The following is a 21,517-nucleotide window of genomic DNA, read 5'->3' on the forward strand; positions in this document are numbered from 1 at the left end:
CACCCACGCAATGGAAGTCCCTGACAGGTTCCAACCCTCAGGCAATAAAGTTCTGCTTGAGTGGCCAGAAACATGCCAGAGAACAGGAAAAAGGATTTCTTTGACACCACAAAATGGCTCCCTGCTACAATGCAGGGGTAGTTTTAGGTCATTACTTTCCATCAAAGCAAAGGCTTGGGTAATCACAACATGCCTTCTGAGAAGCAAAATTCCTTAATGGAAGTCCAAAAAACCTGGCCCCTACAAAGCAAACCCCAAAGAGTCAAATGTCATCATCATGCTGAAGCCACTCCAAGTGACTTTAGAAACCTGGTAGCTTTAGATCAGATTAAGACCTTTCTGGGGGATGGAAAAGGTCTTTTCATATTGGGTGAAAAGAATCTTTAGCTGGAGAATGAAAAAACATGAGATAAAGGTTACAAACACCATTTGCATTCGGATTCAGAGTGAAACCAGAGCATTTGCTAAGGTTGCTTTAGGGCCTTAGAAAGTCTCAGAATAAATATAATGGAGTATGAATTTTTCTTTTTAAATTGAAATACTGACTAATTTGAATTCATTATGCCTTTTCACACTTTCAATTCACTCATTACACAGCAAGTTTCATGTGATAGCAGCTGCCTCTGAGAAACCACAAGATGCCTTAAAGTGTTAAGCAGATAAGGCTACAACCAGTTTTTTGGATCGGTTCTTTCCATTTCCTTAGGGAAAAAACCCACAGATGGCAGTTTAAACACAAGTTTAGGACCCTTAAATAGCTCTAAAGAGTCATCGTGGGGCATTGTCCATTCCAACTCAACACTGTGCTGGGATATGGGACTGTGGAAAGGCATACGTGAAGTAAACATAGTTACAGCCAAAGCACATCTATCAGCCTCTTGTCAGTGCAGAAGGACAGACCCCATCCCACCCCACGCATACCAGTTTTCACAAGACTGATTCTGTGGAGGCTTCCCCCAAGGCAATCACGACTTTTTAGAGTAGGCTGAGTACATCCTGAGAGATGGTTATGTACTGCTCTCCTCCAGCAATACAGGTCCTTCAGGTCTGGTGTCCCATCTTCTTCCTCTAATCTCCAAGTTGTATTAGCCTTTAAATCTTACAAAGAACTCAGTAGAGCAGCTGTTCCCAGCTGTGGCCCATTAGTGAAGGGTGGCAACACAAGAGGACAAGGTCAGAAACCCCCAGCTCCAGGTGTTAAGGAGAGATGGCACAGCAAGGTTGTAGGGTAGAAGAGAGGGAGAGGCAGGACTGCAACACAATTTGCACTCCATGGGTCTCTTCCTCACCTGCATCTCCTCCCACACCACTGAACCACCTCTTGCAGTTCTGGGAGGGGGGTAAGTTAGGAAAGAGTCCTGTCCGCTGTCTAGCACTCCTCTCTTGCTGATGGTGCCATGCCATCTTGGGGCAAAGACACAGCACTGGCCATAGCTGTGCTGAAGACAGAACGAACCAGGTCCTCCCTGCAGTACCACTGCTACATACTATGGATTTCAAAAGCAGACACTGCAAGCACACATTTAATTTTCCCAGGTGAGGAGCTAGACATGGGAACAGTACAGCTACAAAGTATACAAGGCTTCACCTGCTCTAAAACCAGCATGGGCCTCTGGTGTACCTCCAAGCACAGCCAGCAGGTCATCAGCAGCTCCCCACATGGCAGCAAAAATCACCTGATAGCATATTGTTACCTGTTAGGGAGAACTCTCAATAGCTCTTAAGGCTGCCATAAACAGGAGTAGGTCCCAGAATCCCTGCAATAGAGCTAAGCCACCACACAGCCTTTTTCCCTTTGTCATGCTTCTGTTACATCTTTAAGCCAGCTCAAGCCACCCTATGAATAATACCTCTTCTTACCACCACTTCCCCCTCAGATCCTTCACCTTCTCCTCACAGCTCAGCCTGTGAGTTACTGTTCTTAGCTGGATCAGACACTGTCTGGTTAGGAAAACATACCTTTCCAGTAAAGCCACACACCTATACAACTGACTCATTCAACAACTTGTCTGCATTCCGAGTCACATTCTATACAAACACCTGCACAGGCACACCATCAGTCAATGGAGCTGTTATGCAGGTTGTCAAGATACTTGTCTTTGCGTCTCACATTTGAGTCAGGAGTGAATTCAAAGTCTTCAAAGCAGAAACTGCAATAAAGCATCAGTCACTGACAAGGAAACCCCTTCCAACCTCTGCACTGCTTTCTCTGCCTAGCAGCTCAAAGCCAAGAACTTCATATTTGGCAGTCAGGATGACATCATTATTGAAGAAATAAAGTGGTACCTATTTGTCCCTTCCTGGACCTGGAGGCTCTTACCTGTCTTGTGAGCAAAGATTTCCTTGTTGAGCTTCAGAGCTCTTTACAAAACAGGCATCATTTGAGAGGTACGAAAACCAAGGCACCTGGTATTACCTGACATTTTAAACCCATGTATCAAGCCAAACCCACTCTATTTCACTGTCTTCCTGAAAACTTGCCTCAGGCACAGCTGCTCTACATAACCAGCCATTACTGGAAAGTGAGGAAGGGAAACAGTACCACATACTTAAGTTCCTTGGTTTAGGATGTTCTAAGCTGTGCCAGAATGCTATCCATAGCACTTCAAGTCCCAACAGTATAAGCAAATCCCACATCACACAGCCAAAATCCCCAAAGGAATTCCCATCACCCTGCCATACTCAATTCCTAGACCATGAACCCAAGAGAAACTAAACAGCCCAACTACCAGCAGATACCAGAGCTTTTCCTCCTATTTCCCTAGCTACAGATAAAGCCTGATACTCCCACAGCAGCTGCACATGCACTTTAGGCTTTGCAAAGAGAGAGAGGCAAAACAGACAGGAAAAGGGAAGATAGCTTGTTGATCTGTGAACATGGCAAGATGAATAAACAGGATGTCATCATACCAACAGAAAACCTGTCCTCATCACCATATGCAAACGATATGCCAGCCTGTAACAGTGATTAGAAGGCCCCAAGATTTTGCCTCATCTGAGACTCACTGTCCTCCAAAAGTAGGACTTGATTCCAGACTTCAGAAAGAAAAGCAGGACAATGGGGAACAAAGACATTGACATACATTAGACAGGTAAAGGATAGGCTGAACAAGCCCCTCTGTGCATCTACAGATCATAGAATCATAGATCCTCTAATGTGATACGGAAGACATGGTTTGGTGCTATCTGGTTAATACCAAAGCTATTGGCTTGGAGTTTCTCAGGACTTTCCCCACCATAGGGAACACAGCTTCCAAACTACAGACATTTTCCATACATTTGCCTCAGAGGGAGGCTACAACACCAACAACTTCATTTTAGAAACATCAAAACTGAGAAGCCATGAGCAAAAAAGCTGTGAGATGCCAGCAGGTATGTGGCTGAGGGCAAACCCCATCCCCCAGTCACTCGTGATTTTATTTGCTTCATACCTTGCTTGTAAGGAACCACAAGACTGCTTAAATCCACCCTCCCAGCTACTCTCAAGCAGTACTGCTGATCACTTGAGGCTGTCAGCTTTTCTTTCTCTTCCTTTCAGCTTCAGATTGCATTCTCCTTTAAGATGCAAATAGTGCCGCTACCAGCATGTAAAAAAAAAAAAAAGAGGTAGTTTGCTCCTAACACCTTTGATGCAAAAATACATTGAAACATGCTGAATACTCCCTGCTCCTAACAGTATTCAGTGGCACTGAAACTCTAAAAAGAGCACAAAGACCCAACACCCATGGATGCTTCTCTGACCACCTGCTTAGCCAGGGCATTTTCACCTTTGTTTCTTTATGCTGCCTTACCACAGAGTGAACCTCTCAGCCTAGACACTAAGTAACTCAGCTGTGAATTTTGAATTTGAAATATATTGCACTGTGCATTTGATGTGGCTTTATTTTCCTTTTTGAAAGAAAAACTTGGTTAGACAATTCTAAAGAGGTTTTGATTGGCCTTTTAGTTAGGGATTTTGGCTCCCCAAGATCATTATTCTTCATGATGACATGAATTGCAGCAATCTTCTAGTTATCAGGGCAGTACTTTGACTTGTTACCAGAAAAACATCCAACTTACTCATCAACCTTTATTTTCATTTGGCTCAAAATTGAACACAACCATATCACTAGTATGTCTTAAAAATATAGGCAGGAACTTTTTATTACTGTGGTTTCTGTATCAGACCAGTGACGGAGGCAGCATGACAACACTATTCAGCATTCTTCTGAAGCCAGCCTACAGATGCAGATGAGTGAGCAGAAAGCCTGCAGTTCAAACAGCCCCAAAGGCTGGAGCTGGGATTTAGATTCATTTAACTAGAGCTGGCCCCAATGGAATTTGCACACCTCTCTATCTTGGGCATGGCCACAGCTAAGAGGAAGGAGTGAGACTTGGATCTTGACTGCCATAGTGGCAGTGGTTTATTTGGATGCGTAACCAAGTTTAGCTTTTCCCCTCTGGTGCTGAACAGCTTAACTGCTTTCAGGTATGCCCATCCTGCATCTCACCTCAACATTAAGAAAATACCTCTGTCTTTCCCAAGAATCTGGCAGAAGGAAGCGGGGCAAACCCTGATGAAAAGGCATTATCACCCTTGAAGACTGCTGGTCTTCACTGGGTTAGCTTTATATTCCCAAGTCCAACTGCTACCACGCAACCATGCTGTAATTTCACAGGCCATATTCAAGCTGTTCTTACCATTTGCCTCTTGGAAATGACTGGAAAACAGCCAAGACTGAAGAATTGCAGTTCCAGTCTTTTGACACTACAAAGGAAGGCCAAACAGATTGCAAGGAGGTTGCTCCTCAGTAATGTTGGTAAGTGGGGGGTACTGGCACAAACTCCAGCCACCACTGATGTGCAAGTGACAGCATCAAGTCAGAGAAATGCAAGTCTTGCTTCCAGATTTAGAAGATGCCCTGCTGGGGCATCAGCACTGGTCACTTGTACTCTGCATAACTTTACAGTTGAGCAGCAAAGTGCTCAGTCCTCAGAGCTGAGAGGACAGCCTCTTATCACTTGGCCAGTAGTGCCTGTGGCAGATGCAGGTGACACTTGGCAGGCTCTGACAAGAGCTGCCAACCAAAAGACCTCAGAAAGTGAGACTGGATACAGTAACTGCCATGCCACCTAGAGGACAAGAACATCTTCCGTATTTTAGTTTTAACGCCTGTACCACTGTTAGGTGCCAGCCTGAGCACAGACCATCTATCAGTCAGAAAATCAGGAATGCCACTTCATCTTGCAACTTGGATGATTTCACAGCCCATGCCAACAGTAAAGAGGAATGTAAATCTGTCTTTCCTTTGTGAGCAATCAAAATGATGGCTGTATGGACACAGGTGGCCACTAACAGCCGTGTTCTCTGCCCTTGGTTACCTTCAGGCCATATGACTAGACAAAAAATTCCTCTTCCAGACTCAGAAGTACCATGAATATCTACACTGCTTTCTAAAAAGAACAGAAGCTATAAAGATGCTCACTGTGTGAAGTGTAAATACTCATTCAGTGCGGGTCATTTGAGAATGCACATCCAAGGAGCAATATATTGTCAGAGAACCTGATCAAAGCCCCCTGCTTAGTAACAAGTTCACCAATGCAACAGCCAGGATGGCAGCTGAGAAGCTATCAAGGAACAGCTTAGTGCACAGGACAATTTCCTGTCAAGAGGATTTTTACTGCTGGTACTCCCCAGAATTATTTTAGAAGGGGAGTTCACCTTATTAGACTTGGCACATTCACTATAAAGGGAAGACTTAAAGCACTTATGGAAGGAAGGGTACAAAGACAAATCTTCACAGCTGCATGCTTATCTGCTCTGAAAGTGTACACAACTCTATTTGACAGCTTCTCCAAAACATTAAAGTGAATTTTATATAGGCTTCCTTCCACCTAAACATCAAGTGCTACAAACATCTCTTACATTCCTTACTTCTATGAAACCACCATGTACCAGTACAAACAGAGACAATTCCCAGAAGGATGGCCCAACACTGGCCCTTCAGAGAATTCTCTTCCACATTGCATTGCAACCTCCTCCTCTAACCACAATAATTAAACTGATGAAGCCAGTGGCAAAAATCAAAATCACCCTGAAGGAATCTCTTAAGACAGGAGCCCAGACATCCTCATAACCTTAAAGAGAAGTTGTAACCAGGCAGCCAAAACCAATGGTAACTCAAAACAGAATTTATAGCAGTGATGAAAGACTTCTGACAGCATTGCCTCACAAACACTGTGAGCATAAAATAAAGCATCTCTCAAACACTTTTGATGCAACAATACCCAGCTAAGAAAACATTCCCTTTCAAAGAAACACAGCAGGAGCTATTTGAAAAACTCAGAGCAGAAGCGCAGAAACAGCTGCCTCCAGGAGCACACATTTCCCAGTGCCAGGGCAAACCTACAAGATGCCTCTGTCTTCCACTCAACACTGCTCCAGGCTCTTCAGGTGCAGGTCTAGAAGCATGGTGAGAAGTGTCAATTTTACTAGCAGAAAACACATGACTGTGCATGAAATAATGTAAACTGTTTATTTTACTTTCAGTTTTAGCTTAGGAGGAAACATAGGTTATGTTGAAAGCTAGGAAGTGACTAGAAAACCAAAATACAGCAATCAGCTGATCTAAGTGGATTTGCTTTATATGGCTGTTTATCAAATGGTGTGACAATAATTACACCAAACCACCGGGAACATGACCAAGGAGCATATTTCCTCCTTTCAAGGATGAAAGGAGTAGACCAGCCCAGTATGTTAGGGAAACCTGGGCATTGCCCATTCAACATAAATTGCAACAAGTGTTGCACTAGGAACTGACCAAAGGTCAGGGCTTTTTTCCAGTGTTTTATCAGGAAATACAACAGGTTCGCAGACACAAACAAATTCAACAATCATGTGTGCAGTGATTGTACACACAGTCCAATTCCCTTACTCATACCTTCAGTGAGCCCAAATACAAGCTCTGAGATTGTAAAGTGGTGAGCAAAATACAAGTGGGTGAGGGGAATTTAAAGCCACAATGACAGTCCTCAGTGAGAAAGAGCAACATTCTGAGCATGTGTTGAGGCGTACAGCCCTTTCCTCATGTTCACCAGCAAGGACAGTCCAGCCAAAGGCCACCACAGGCAGGAAGCACTGTCACCTCCATGCAGTGCCATGTTCGAGCAGAGACAGGAATGCCATCAGGCTTTCCACTATGCTCCTGTTCACATCCCAGTATAGATGAAGCTAACAGCAGCGTGTAGGACACGGTTCACTACAGATATCTGGTACAAGTCAAAGCAATTACAGAAGCTTACCAAGTTGCTTTCAAACCTAAAGAATGAGATGGGACACTGTGTGACTCAACTTGTTTCATGCCTCCTGCCCCTATCCTTCCATGGTGTGGTTAAAAATAAAACTCAGACTTGTAAAATTCCTGGGGAAGGGATCAACTACATACATTCTGTGATCACTACTGATGAGTTTTAACAAAAAGCTGAAACCAGCCCCCTCCAACCCCAAGATAAGCCATCCAAAACTTGCACTTTCGACCAGCCATGAGCTCAACTCCCTAGTTAGAAATGTTTGCATGTACTTCGTGTACTTTGCACAGCACACATATGAAGATAATTCCATCCCCAGAAACTCTGACAGAGACAAAAAACTACTGCTAGGAGAAAAGCAGAGGAAAGCACTTGGTGAAGAAATATCAGACTTGCTGGTAAATTCTGCTGTTTCACTGATTAAGCAGGTTCCACCAGTTCACAGTTCCTCATCTGCACTCCATTCCTCCAGCAGAGAAAAACCACAGAGCAGCCTGATTCCCCTACCCCCTACTGCTTGTTAGTTCATACCCAGCAGCCACAGGAGCTGCTTTATCAAGGAGCCAACACCTAGTGGCTGCTCCTCCACAGTTGCACCAGCGGTCACTAGATTTCTGAGCCTGTCTGCTTCCAGATTAAATATTTTCATTCTATTACAGGGGAAAATAATCTGTTTGATCTTCCAGATCAGACTCCTGGCAAGTGTGGATGAATTCAGTCAAATACACAGAAGCAACACAGCATAGCTGAGCTCAGGTGAGTGTGCTCAGGGAGCACCCAGACTCACATGAGCCTTCCCTACTTATGCATCACAGCTCTTAGCCTTTTGGAAACCAACAGAAATGTTAAGGTGCTCAGTGTGGCTTTTAAGGCCTTTACGTTATCCAAAGGCACAGTGTCCTGGTGCTGAGTGCAGGTACACCTAATTCCTAAGAGCAGTGACTCCAGGCTTGCACAGGCAGCACTGGTGGAGTGTAGCATGCTGCTGGTGCATATTGAGAAACTGAGCTCATACCTCAGCTGTACCATCACCAGCTGGCCTAGTCTGGTTGTAAGAAATTGGGAGGACAGGAACCCAACAAAACAACCCGACCAAAGGAAAAAAAAAAAAGTCTCATTTTTTTTCTTCCCAAATTCAACAGATGTCAAGAAATGCAAACAAAGAACAGCCAAATAAGAAACGGAGATTTTCGCACCAACCTACAGGGCAGCCTATCCCAAAGGCTTACAGTCAGATGTTCTACTCTACATGTACACAATGGTAGTTCTCTGCCTCAGCCAGTCCCTAAACCCTGCGAGACAGCTATCTGCAGTGACAGACAAGAGACCTTAAAGACAGGAAAATGGGAAGAGATAGGTTGCAGAAATTTCAGGGAACTAAGTGGTAGAATGCTGCTTCTTATACAATGTATTGCCCCAGTGTTTCTGTGTAACACAAATGGCAGACAGGAGATCACAAAGAGTAGGTATTGCAGAGCTTTACCCTAAAGAAGACTCTGAACAGCATTAAACAATACATAAACAAGTTGCCAAGGAGAGAAAAAAAGAATTGCATTAAGAAAATCCCCTTTTTAATTAATACCTTTTAAGACGTTATACTTCCACAGGCAGGTGAAAACAGTTTCAGTCTGATTAGTAACAAAGAGCTCCAACAGAACACCAGTTGGTCTTCCCCACCAGTGGGCTTTTGCAAAAAGTCCTTCACCAAAAAAAAACCCCAAACCAACAAACCAAAACCAAACACTTTAGAAATAATTTCCTGTTGGGGAACCACCTCATTCCTTCCTCTCCCCCTCCCCCCCTTAACCGTTTTGAAAAGACAACAAAGCATGTACCCTACAACAAGATTTTGGGGCAGATACTCCAAGAAACATAGAATGGCTCAGGACCTTAAGATCATCTTGTTCCAATTCCCCTGCCATGGGCAGGGACACCTCACACTAAGCCATGCCACCCAAGGCTCTGTCCGACCTGGCCTTGAACACCACCAGGGATGGAGCATTCACCACCTCCCTGGGCAACCCATTCCAGTGCCTCACCACCCTAACAGGAAAGAACAACTTTATATCCAATCTAAACTTCCCCTGTTTTAAGTTTTAACCCGTTACCCCTTGTCCTGTCACTACAGTCCCTGATGAAGAGTCCCTCCCCAGCATCCTTGTTGGCCCCCTTCAGATACTGGAAGGCTGCTATGAGGTCTCCACGCAGCCTTCTCTTCTCCAGGCTGAACAGCCCCAACTTTCTCAGCCTGTCTTCATACGGGAGGTGCTTCAGCCTCAGATCATCCTCGTGGCCTTCATCAAGAGTTGTCAATTTCTCACAAATTAAGCATGAACCTTCCAGACTAAGGCTTCAGTAGTTCAAGCTACGCCAAGACCTCTACCTCTGTTCTTTTCAGTTAAAGCTACAAAATACTGTGCTCTAGAAGAACCCCGCCAGTTTCAGAGCCACCGACACTCCAGAGTGTCACCTGACCACATGCGTTAACTAAACACCTTTCTAAGGAACAGGACCTGCTCACTCAGCTTCTTTCCACTTCACACACTACCCAGCTTCCTGCTTCAGCCTTCTGGCAGTCACCCAGCACTGAACATAGCCCTCAAGTCACAGGAACACGAACAACCACGAGTGCTGCTCGCAGGTTAACAAAGAGGCAGCCAAGGCACCCACCACCTTCACCTCTGTGGAAGGTAAGGGGACCGGAGAAAAGGCACACACTGAACAGACTCTTCTCTATCAGTCACCAGGTTTTCCTACAGATCATAGCACTTCTATCAGAAATCCTTGCTTTCTCTCTGTAGCTGCCACTCCCACATCCCTCTGTTGCTGGAAAGCATGGGTCCCTCTGCAGCTGCTGCTACAGGGCTAACTCCTTGCTCCCCCCCTGCGCAGCAAATACCCCTTCAACCTGAAAACCATCCCCACAGACCAAGAGCGAGATGCTCGGACTTTACCAAGTCGGATGAGAGCTTGTTATGGCTTATGAAATACCACCTAAGCGGGAAAGGAAGGCGGTCTGCAACAGAAACGGAGGAAAGGGGGCTGAGAGCGACTTGCCTACAGCGGGGGAAAGCAGCAGATGGGCTTGAGTACATACAAAGGCTCCATCGCAACACCGGCGAGAGCAGCGTGGATAGAGGAGCAATCCAAAGAGCGGCAGAGCAGCGAGTTAGAGCTACCAAAAGGTTGAGGGCAAGAAAAGCAGCAGAAGAAACGTGAACCGAACCGTTGAAGAGCACGGTTGGATTCAGCAGACAGAAAGGAAACGGGGGGCCTGCAGGGAAGCACAAGAGTTTCCAGCACCGATAAGGGAAAGCAGAAGCCCCGCTCCGCCCCCCTCGGGGTCGCTCCCCGGTCACCGCCGCTATCAGACCGACGGGGTGGAAGGAACCGGTAACTCAGGCCTCGGGGCTCCCGAAGGCGGCAGCGCCGGGCGCAGCGCGCCCCACCGCCAGGAGCCGGGGGCCCGCCCCGCTCGGCTGCCCACTGCCGCCGGAGCCCCGTTCCGAGCGGGGGATGCCTGGCACCCATGTTGCGGTGGGCCCGGGGTGAGCCCAGGCCGCCGCGGTGCTCATCCCCCCACACACACCCCCATTCTGGGCGCCAGGATCGGTAAGCCGGTCGGCCTCCTCCTCCACCCCGCGGGGAATGAGGGCAAGAGGCAGCCGCAGCCGCGAACGGCAGCGGGAGCCCACCGAGCCCAGTACTCACCCCTCAGGCAAGCAAACCCCTTCAGCGAGGCCGCGCTGCTGACGGCGCTATAAGAGCGGGCCGGAGAGCCCCGCCCCGGCGCGGTGGGCGGGAAACGCGGCACGCACGGCCCCCTGAGCGGCCATCCTGGCCCGGAGGAGGGCGAGGGGAAGGAGGCGGCCGTCGGGGCTTTCCCTGGCGAGCGGGGTCGCGTCACCGCGCCGGGCCTGGGCAGAGCGGAGCTCTGCCTTCCGGCAGCACGGCGTGAGCGTTGTGGGACCGGCTGCAAACCGCGGCGCGGTGGCGGGGGTAAAGCAGCCTCGAGGTCATGCTATGGCGGCCGTTTGGCCCCTGCCCCAGGCAGCATGGTTCTGGAACGCGGGGGGGTTCCGACCTCGTGCTTTTAGGCCAAAACCCCCTTGTGAGCCGTTTATAGCCCAGCAAATACATTTAGCTTTTCACTTAATAGAGTTTTAAGGGTTTAAGAGAGTTCTACTCAAGCTAACTGCTATTTAATACAGCCTTTTATCGTAGTTTTGTGCTTAAACACGTTTCTCATCATGCTTGCTCTTCTTCCTAACGCCGCTGAGTCACAGTGCCACTGCCAGCCTTTGTTTTGGAACGCAGCGCACCCAGCGCTGTTTTGAATCAGGAGGGGCTCTAAGAAGCTGGTAGTGTTCTCGGGATTACTGAAAGTGAAGCCCGAAGCAGTCCTTGATCGAGGCGTGAGTCACGCTGGGCCAGCCGAGCAGGTGGCTTCGTGCTGGAAGTCTGCAGAGGGGAGCGACATGGAAGTTTCTGGGGAATTCTGTAAATTCCAAGGAACTGAGGAAAAAGAAGTTTCTCTTGTGCCTCAAACTGTCCAAGTTGGCCTTGGAAAGGGCCTGCTGGCCCTAGGCAGGCAAAGCACATACTCTTGTCCTGCCCAAAGTGCGTATGTATCTGTCTCTTTACAGAAATCTGCACATTTTTGTTTGTTGGTTTCTGTTACAAGTAATACAGATTTCTTTACATGTTTGTACAGAAAAAGTAATAAGAGGTGATCTGATCTTTTGTTTACAGGAAACCAGGTGCTTACTGTGTCTGATACACAGAAAAGCACTACATACTCAGCAAGTTTGGAAATACCTGCTTATACAGTACCTTGCTGCCTAGAGGCATCCACACTGTTGCAGAGATACCAAGGGAAAGCGATTCTCTTAGTGGAGCTTGGTTTGGACAAGTGTTTTTTCTGTCCTGTTTTAGGTGTTGTGTAAAAGGATGCAGGCGAAGGAAGGAGGTAACGAAGTCTTCATTGCTTCCTTTGAGTGATACCTATAAAATGAAGCCTTCCCTCCCTCCAGACACCATCTGCGAACAGCCATGTGCCAGCACCATTGCTTTCACCCATTACCTCCTGTAGGATCCTGGACTCTGGTAACAGCTCCGTTGCTGCTTACATCTAGGATTTAGAGGAAGATGCACTCAGTTCGTTGAATTCTTAACCAGTATCTTCTCCAAGAATGCTTTCCCTGCAGAGATGCATGGCTAGGTAGCATCCTTATGGGATTATGTTTACATTCTCCAAAATGTAGGACTCAGAAATGCAAGTGCCAACATAGGCAGCTGTCACAGCACCCATGGTAAAGACTTTCCAACAAGTGTTAAACATGAGGCAAGCCAGTTTTTCACCTGCTCTTTGCTGTTAGTGTTAGGCATGATTTCCCCCTTGTTATTTTTCCTGACAAGTTGCATTCATTGTCTTTATCCAGGCTAAGTAGCCGTGTAACGTGATATGGATCTGTTCCTGCCAAAAAGAGGCTCTGCATGTTATTTAATAGGACCATTGACATACTTCTTCCTGTGCTGCTTCCAGAGCTGAGGGCATGTTCATGCTCCCACCATGGTAACTGCTGTGCAGTTCCTTACCTTAGCACTGAACCCAAAGAGCTGAGGAGGGGTCACGATTCTGTGCCAAGGGGAGCAACTCAGGGTGGGAGAGGCAGCTTCGAGGGTGCAAAATGCCACATGCAGAAAGTGTCAGAGGTTCCTGAAGGGTACTTTCATTATCAAACTGAAAGCAGCAGTTCAGTTTCCATTATAAATGGAAACTGGAAGTAGCCCCATGCTGGGCTGCTGAGGCAGCAGCCTTGTCAAGAGGGCCTTTTCTGGTGTCACACACACATGGCTAATCTGTGCAGGAACTGTGACCCTCTGAGAGGGCCCTCCAGGGTTGCAGCTGGGTTTAAACCATGACACAGGGCCAGCACAGTTCTTTGCCAAAGCAAGCAGTACAGGAAGGTCTCCCTAGCAGACTGGTTGTTCTGCCCATAGCTTATAAAACAGCAGACCCCCTGGGTCCCTAATTGAGATTGGGGACCAACAAGTTTGTAGTCTAATTAAAAAGCCATGATGAAGTGTTGCAAGGGTGGTCTCCCAAGCTATAGATGGGAGGCAACCTTCTGCCTCCCAGAGTGCAGTGGGTCACTTCCCATATATTCATTTCTCTTTTGGCAGCAAGGGAGAAATCCTTGTGGACTGGCCTTTTAACACCAGAGATCTGTCCCACCTTACTACAGCTTTCTCCCACTAGTATTTGAAAGCAAGGGACCACAAGGACAGGAAGAATTGTAGGGTTTGAAACATTCGGAGGTTACTGCTGACCTACGAACCTGAACATAGGCGAGAGCTGCATCACTCCTGCCACACAGCACAACCCACTATCCCTGGACTCCAGGCAGAGGAAACCCCAGGCCTATTATCTCCCCTGTTGCCATAATAGGTCTGCTTTAATCCAACCTCTAGCACAGGGTGATTTGTCCTTTGTTTTGAAAATGGCTGAACGGGCAGGAAAACAAGACTCATTATTTGGGGTTTCCCCAGCTGGGATTTCCCACAACACCCGGTGTGTTTTCAGCCTGTTAAAAAGCAGGCACAAAGTCTTACAATTTCCTGACAGGAGTGCTACTGGCTGGTTGTCATTCCTCTGCACTTCAAGCTTCTGCCCTTTACTGGACCCAGTGCCCACCACTGGGGCTGAACCTCCCACCCTTTCCAAACCGGATAAACCCAGATCCCTTTTCTTGACATGTGAGTTGGTGAAGTTCAACCTCTGAATCTTTCCAGCTGTTCAAGGGGCACAGCTGCACTTTGCTTAGCTAATCTTCCTGATCCTGCACACTGGAGTGCTGGAGGCTTGAGCCAACAAAAAGGTGGTGTGCCATTGACTCCTCTCACTGAATGCTGCTGTGCCAGTGTAAGGTGCTCATCCTAGTACCGCAAGCTAAGGAAGTGAGCCACAGCTACAGGAATTAAATCCTAACTGCTGCGATCCAATTTACATTACCTACACCCCATCTTGGCTATTTATTGCATGTTCTCTGCACAGAGAATCTGAAGAAACAATGTAAGCTACGGAGAAAGGAAGAACATGTAGTGGGGATGTATCAACATCCAATTGTATCTCGTATAACTCAGATGGGCTCTGAGCATTCCAGCAAAAAAGAAACTGAAGTCAGCCCCTAAATTTAACACCTGAGTTTTTATCTCATTTCAAGATCACCTTCCCTCAGCTCCCAGCTTTGGCTTCCTTTTTAATCATCAACTGTAAGAGTGAATGCAAAGGAAATAAATGGTAACTCCACCAACAAAAAAGAAAAAATAATTAATGACTTTATTTTTTTTCCTTTTTTTTAGTTCAGTTGGCCATCTGAGGTGCTAAAATCTCAACACCAACGAAAGCAAGTGTGCATAAAAACAAACGATAGAACACAACCAAACAGAAGAAAACAGGCTGGAACAGAGTTGGTTTTTTTACAGGTAGGGTAATACACTTTTCTGTTAACACTCCATACATGCCAACCGTAAAAGCCTTGAACAATCTGAATATCAGAGTTCACTTTCATACAAAAGGGAAGATGCCAAAGCAGATCCCTTCACCTGGATTAGACTTCACACACACACACGCATGCACGCACAGATACAGAGTATTTAAATTACTGCGATGCCATCAGAACATGGCATCCTCCCCTTCACATCTGCTCTCAGTGACATCCTCACCTGCCCCGCTACCCTGCCTATAGCAGTGCTCTGAGCAATCCAAAACCAGAAGTTTTGGAAGGATTCCAATCTGTTATTTTGCAGCAGTTGAGAGCCAGCGGTCTCATTCCTCTGTTAACTATATACAGGCTGGTTTTTAGTATGCTTTAGAGTTCTCTTTATTGCAGAGATGACTGAAATTCCCATAAAGCCCTATTGCGGCTTCTCAGTTTGTACACAGGAGGTTTTCTAATGCAACACCTTTCTCGTCCACTGGTGTCTGGTGTAAACACTTGATTGAAAACTCATTTTAAAAGAATGTTAACCAAACAAGGTGTAGCTGTGACCATTTTCTCACAAAAGGGAACTGCTGGCTGCTCTAGAACATGCAGTCTAGACCACGTACAATACTTCATAATGTTCAGGATTAGGATGTATAAAAGTATTAAAACCCACCAGATTGCACACAAGTGTGGTGGCTAGCTCTATGCAAGCACTGTGTTCTAAGAGAGGTCTAGGCATTGCACAAAACTCAGATTCTCGACCATGGGGGTAACCCAAGGATCCACTGGTGTCTTTACATACAAACAAATATTTACATAAAATGCAGAGATGGATAGAGAGGAGGACAGACTTTTAAAACTTGCGCTTTGCTCTAAAATATGTTTCAGCAATGCAGTTTGTAACATGCCCTAGCGAGACCATGGGGTGTTGCTTAACTGAAAGGAGGAATATGTCTGGAAATTGGAGCTGAAACGTCACCTCCCCACACATTAGTTCTTTGAAGCTCAGAATTTTACAGCCATTTGTGAATTTGAATGAAAACATGGTTAAAAGGAACAGAAGGGTTATAAAACAAAAATGGTACTGTGAAAACAGCAGGTCAGTTGTTTTGGCAGTCTTCACTCCCCCATCCCCATTTGTCTCCCCTTCCCTGCAGGGAGCGGTATCCTCCTCCTCCCTTCCCCGCAGGGGCCTGAAGTGCCTGCCCCATCCTCAGCATGCCCTTGTCATAATGAACACAGGTTAGGTTCCAAGCTCAGCTGTCCTCTGACCCATGTACCACTGGGACGGATGCCCTCATGTGCCCACTTCTCGGAAACTGAGGGCCTCTGGTGCTCCCCTCATATGCAAAATGGATGCACATCATTAAATGCACACGGCTGAGTCATGTGCTGCTGCACACCTGGGCAGCACAAAGAGCTAGAACATCCTACTTGGATTCTTATACAAATAAGGAATCTTGTGGTCACAAGAGCCTTCTTCAGCTTTAAAAATACAAAATCTGACTTAAAAATATTCAGATAGTAAAAAAACCGAGTATCTGATATGCAAGTCATATTCTTAAAGTGCAACTGAACAGCAAACACAAGTTGTGCCTTTTACCATTTTGATATAAAAAGGCCTTTTAACATTCCCTTCCGTGTATTTTTAATTAATGTGTATGTGCGATGTTAGCTCTTCATTTTCATTCTCACTGCTGGAGGCCTTCAGCATAACCTAAAGAATTCAGGTTTTCCTGTGCAGTAGGGCATTACACCCCCAAGTGGTATATCATCCTTTGGCCGGCATCCCCCAGCAAGAAGGGGAAAAGTAATGATCTGGTATTTCTTCTTCAGGATTTCTTTCTGTTCTACAGCTCACATTCAATGAGTTAGATGTAGTTAGATGTAGTCTCTATACCTAATGCATCATGAAGAGGACTGAGGCCAATTCTCTGCCTAAGACAACTTACAATAAACTTTATCTAGATTCCCGCTTCCTTCCCTCCTCCTCTCCAGTTTCCACTACCCTCAAATGCAGGCTAAAGTACCATTGCCAGTTTGAGTTGTGCAGCTGGCCCCTGCACTGGCTATTCTGTTTGCGGGACATCCTGTTGGTAAGCCAGCGCTCTTGTGATGCTGATGTAGCAGGTTATCACTTGCTAACAGGCACAGTAGCATTGCAGCTCCCTGTCTGCTTGGTTTCATGAGCATCTGGATTTAATTTGTAATGCCTTTGCAGAAAACACTAGGTGGGGATAAAAAGGAGGACACTTGAGGTGGAAAAAACATATTTCCAGCTGAGGGAACCAGCACCACTCAGAGTCCCTGGGGACAGTTCTACACATCCTTCTTCAGCCTGAGGTATGCTCCCGAGTGAAATTCAAATTGTAGAGCCTGGCTTAAAGAAGACCTCTTTGAAGATGGTAGAGCCAACAGCAAGAAACCATGCAAACTTCTGTCCTGGGGCAAAAGAATAAAGGATGTTCACCCCTGCTTGGGTGCCTTGCACCAACAACCGAAGTTCAAACTGAAAGAGTCAGCACACTGTATGGATACACTTGGGAATGGGACACTTTCTCAAGGACACTGGGGAGCAAGCTTAGTACTTCTTTACCAAGAACATAGCATCCCAAGAGGGGAAAACCTCTTACTGCATCCCATTAAGGATGGGACGCATACCCAATGCACAGCACTATTCCAGCTCTGTGGGACACGCTAAGGGTGCAGTGTGCTCAAGGAGTCTGTCAAACAGTGAATGGTGCTGAACTGCTCAGTGCATATCCTGCTCATTGCTTAATGTATGGTTACAGTCAGTACCCTCCTGGCTGAGAAGCAGCAGCTTTTCTAGCTGAGCCAACAGCTTCTTCCAGCAGATGCACCAGGAAATGTGCTATTTTTGTTTTCATGATGTCCCTCTAGCTGTATCTCAGGAGTCTGAGGGTCCCCTCTTTCAGTGAGAAAGAGACATATGGGATACTTCCACCTCCCAGTTTTGGCTTTCTTGTTACAAAAATGTAAAATTTAAATAAATTATGGGTTTGTTAGTCCAACAGAGGGAATTCTGGGATGCAGAAAAGAAGTATGCTGGGAACACAAAAGGATTTTTACCACTCCATGACTGCGCCGGATTTTGCATCCTAGGGCAGGATGCATCCGTGGGTACGTAAAGGCTGCCCTTGCTGTGAAGCAGGGACCAATCCACAGTAGTGTCTTTCTCTAACAGAGTTAAAACACTCCTCTCCACAATCAAATACGTGTAACAAATTATTAATAAGAACACTAATAAATAGCCACAGGTAACAACATCCAGTAATTTAGAAGTGGAAGTTGTAGGATGCAGCAGGCACACACACCCATCACTCATCCTTTTTTTTTCGTAAAAGATACAAAAATGAATCTTTCAAGTATTAAAAAAATAAGTTAATTGACAATAAAGGGTCAAAGTGACTGAGGGCCCAGGCAGGTCTTAAGCTTCGTTTCCAATGTGCAAAAACAAAATACAGAGGAAAAAAAAATAAAAACACTGAAAAGTCTTAATGGTGGTTCGGTCACTTAAGGGCTTCTCCTTTTAGGGGCCTAACAGCCAGGGAATGCCGCCTGGTAACACCCCTGCCCCAGCACACACCACTGTCCCACACAGTCAGTATTTTCCAGTGTCAAAACAGTCAACAAAAACAGAACAAAGAAGCCCACCAGCCTCTGAGCTGTGGCCATGAAGACTAAGGCCAGCAGTAGCTGTCTCTCCAGTGTGTAGCGAAGCAGAAGGGCATCTTCCCTCTCTCTTCTTCTCCCCTTATTTCCCTACAAGAAAATTTAGGAGGCTACAATAGGGAGAGAGTCCTCTTGACGCCCACATCTCTCTAAAAACCAGGAGGCAGAGAGTTCCATCACGCATACTAGTAGTATCTTTTCTGTCTCATATTTCTTCGTATCTGTGCATAATGATCAACTGCAGGTTTCTTTGGTGGGGAGGAAGACTAAAGCAAAGAAAGTGTTGCCCTGGGCTTCTGGAGCTCTCTTGGACAGGTGACTCCATTTTACAGGCTGCTACAGGCTGCTGTGGTTTTCCAGAGAGGGTTGCCACTTCCCTCCCTTTTATTAGAACTGGTATAGTAAAACCAGGAAAGGAATGGACTGCCATAAATCCAGTTAAGGGTACTTCTTCCCTTAACCTCCTTCCCCACACATGGATTATTCCTCTCCCTCCTACCACACACAAAAATAGAGTCCATCGTACAGGACCTCAAGGAGACTCCACAGTCTCAACTCATCTTCAACTTGGCCTGCAGACAAGTAAAACTTAAGCTTCTGGAACCAACACACTTATCAAAAGGCTTCTGAATGCTTCAAACCAAATCCCTGCATGCTGTCGGACCCTTTGGAGGTTTCCCCTTCAACATCTTCCTATCCATGTAATTCTGGCGAACGCAGGGTAGGCCAACTGGACAACACACACCAGCAGAGGTAAAGGTGTCAAGCTCAGGACCAGTTCAAGCTAAAACCTTTGGAAAGCATGACTGCCTCCAGGTCCTTGTCTTCCTCTTTTTCTCGAAGCCGTTGCTCCTCAAGGAGAGCCACAAGAGAATCTCTCTGCTCCACTACTTCTAGCATCTCGTTCAGGATCCTCTTCTCCTCTGAGAGCTCTGCATCTGTCTTCAGATGATCTACAGAGAGATCAAAAACTATCAGCACACACAAGGCTAGAAATACACACATACAGTCTATAAAATGTTCCCTGTTGCTCTCACCTTCTACTGCCATCCTCTCTCGGAGTTCCTGCTGTAATCGGCTCTGCCTGTCTTCCAGTTCTAGCTCCCGAGCACTGGAAGGGAAACATCAGGAACTCAAGTTCTGGGTATATTAAAATACAACATACATTGCTTCATACCATTCTGATTTCTGATCCCCCTCCACATATCTGCTATGCATCTTACCAATCTGTTTTGGAGCAACTCTTAAAATACCTAAGATCTATAACTGTATTTTTTTTAAGATTTAAATGTACTTTTCAGCATCGCAGGTTCTTTGCCTTCAGCTAGGAAGTGCCATGCAGAAAGTAGAGAGGATTATGGGTGGGATTAAATCTAAAACAGTGTGAAGGAACAAACAGATGTGTGATACCTCTGTGTATCTGCTGCCACTTCCCACTCTAAAGAGAAAGTGACTTATCAACTCAGAGACACGTCAGGCCACTGCCTTTACAGATTCCCATGCAGACAACACCTCTGGGCTTGCCTGACACAGGCACTAAGACATCAGCTTCCACACTGCCACGGTCAGCTGACACAGTCAAAACCAGTTTCAGTGAATTTGCAGTATTGGGACTGAGAAAGCATGCAATTCCATTGACAGGAAAAAAGCCTCATCACCTGAGCCCAAATGAGGGGCACTGGGGTCTCACACCAGGCAGAGACGAGGCCCACATGGCAAAGGTGACTGAATTAAATGCTTCCAGCTACACTTGATAAAAGCAGAATCTACCAAAACTGAAAGGAGTCACACATTATTTCTACAGAGCCAGAAAACACTTGCATGAACAAGACTTGTTTCATCCCAAACCAGCTTGGAAATGGCTCAGAACTTTACACATACATCCATACTTCTGCATGTGCATAAATAATTGGAGCTTTCATTTCTTATTGCTATCACTCCTACTACTACTTTTCTGAAATGTGACTGGATTCACGTCTCAGCTAAGAATCAGCCTATGGTACTCCTGACCTCCCAGCATTATAAGGGAAGACAATACTGACAGATCTTCCAACACTATTCCTAACAAAATCCCCCTTTTGAAGCTTTGTACATTCACTCACAATATCATCAGTTCGGACTCGTAGCGAACCAAGGCATTCTTCTCTTGCACCAGCTTGAACCACTCCTGCATCAGCTTGGGGTCATCCTTCTTACCCATGCCTGCCAAAAGAGAAACCTGGTAAGTGTTCAGGTAGCGCCCTGCAATCCTTGCAAGCCCGAACTGCAAAAACAACAATGGGGCAAAGTGTGCAAAGAAAGCCGAGCAAGATGCTGCCAGAGCACTCCCAAGACGGGTCCATTCAGTTTGCCTAGAGCACATAGAAGAGTCAAGTCACCTCCAAAAGGATTCTTTGGAGCCTGATTTTTATCTGTTTTTCTTTCTGATTTTCTTATGATTGCTTGTTTCTTCCTCACTCTTACTGCAGAAAGCCCAGATTTCTGTATGCATTCCACTCTTCTGTTCATTAGAAGAGCTTTATAAGTCCTCACATGCCAGCTACTTAAATATATGCTCATCAGAAACAGATTCAATTGCCACTCCATGTGTTTTGCTTTTATTTTCATCAGTTGCATGTCCTCAATCTTTTCCTTTACTGGCTACAAGTAACATCTTGACTTTTATTTCAATAGCCCAATAAATCTTTTCTGACTCCTCCCCCTAGCCACATGTATCTACCCATCTTGAAGATCCCCTCTGCAACAGTGAACACAGAAACTACTTATTTGCACATCAGCACTGGAAAGAAGAGGAATCCCCAGAGATACTTGCTGATATCAAAGCAGCATAAAAATACCTCGGGCCTTGGCCACCTACTACAGAAATCTGAGTTGGTATTTCATTCATTTTAAAGCTAACTCCTAAACTTACTCAGCAATCCTGTGATAAATCTCATATCTGTCAGGAGTTATGTGGAATAAATTGCAGAATGCTGTTCCCAAAGCTTTCTGTTGATATTTATCAAATGCAAGAGCTTACCAGGGAAGCTCCTCCCAGCAATCTCCTG

The 21,517-nt window shown here is 45.9% G+C and overlaps 1 protein-coding gene across 10 annotated transcripts in view; it reads right to left on the reverse strand.

Moving 5' to 3' along the window:
* Positions 1 to 14,605: 14,605 nt before the first annotated feature.
* The window catches only part of MICAL3 (microtubule associated monooxygenase, calponin and LIM domain containing 3), a 184,015-nt gene continuing 177,103 nt past the window's right edge, over positions 14,606 to 21,517 (reverse strand). For all 10 annotated transcript variants that reach the window (XM_065682824.1, XM_065682867.1, XM_065682860.1 and 7 more), the window contains 3 exons: positions 20,573 to 20,672; positions 19,508 to 19,581; positions 14,606 to 19,423 (listed from right to left, as the gene is read on the reverse strand). In XM_065682824.1, the coding sequence (XP_065538896.1) occupies positions 19,239 to 19,423; positions 19,508 to 19,581; positions 20,573 to 20,672 (359 nt within the window). In that variant the 3' untranslated portion in view covers positions 14,606 to 19,238. The remainder of the gene's footprint in view (positions 19,424 to 19,507; positions 19,582 to 20,572; positions 20,673 to 21,517) is intronic.

The sequence above is a fragment of the Lathamus discolor genome, chromosome 1 (assembly GCF_037157495.1).
Source record: "Lathamus discolor isolate bLatDis1 chromosome 1, bLatDis1.hap1, whole genome shotgun sequence".
NCBI lineage: Eukaryota > Metazoa > Chordata > Aves > Psittaciformes > Psittacidae > Lathamus > Lathamus discolor.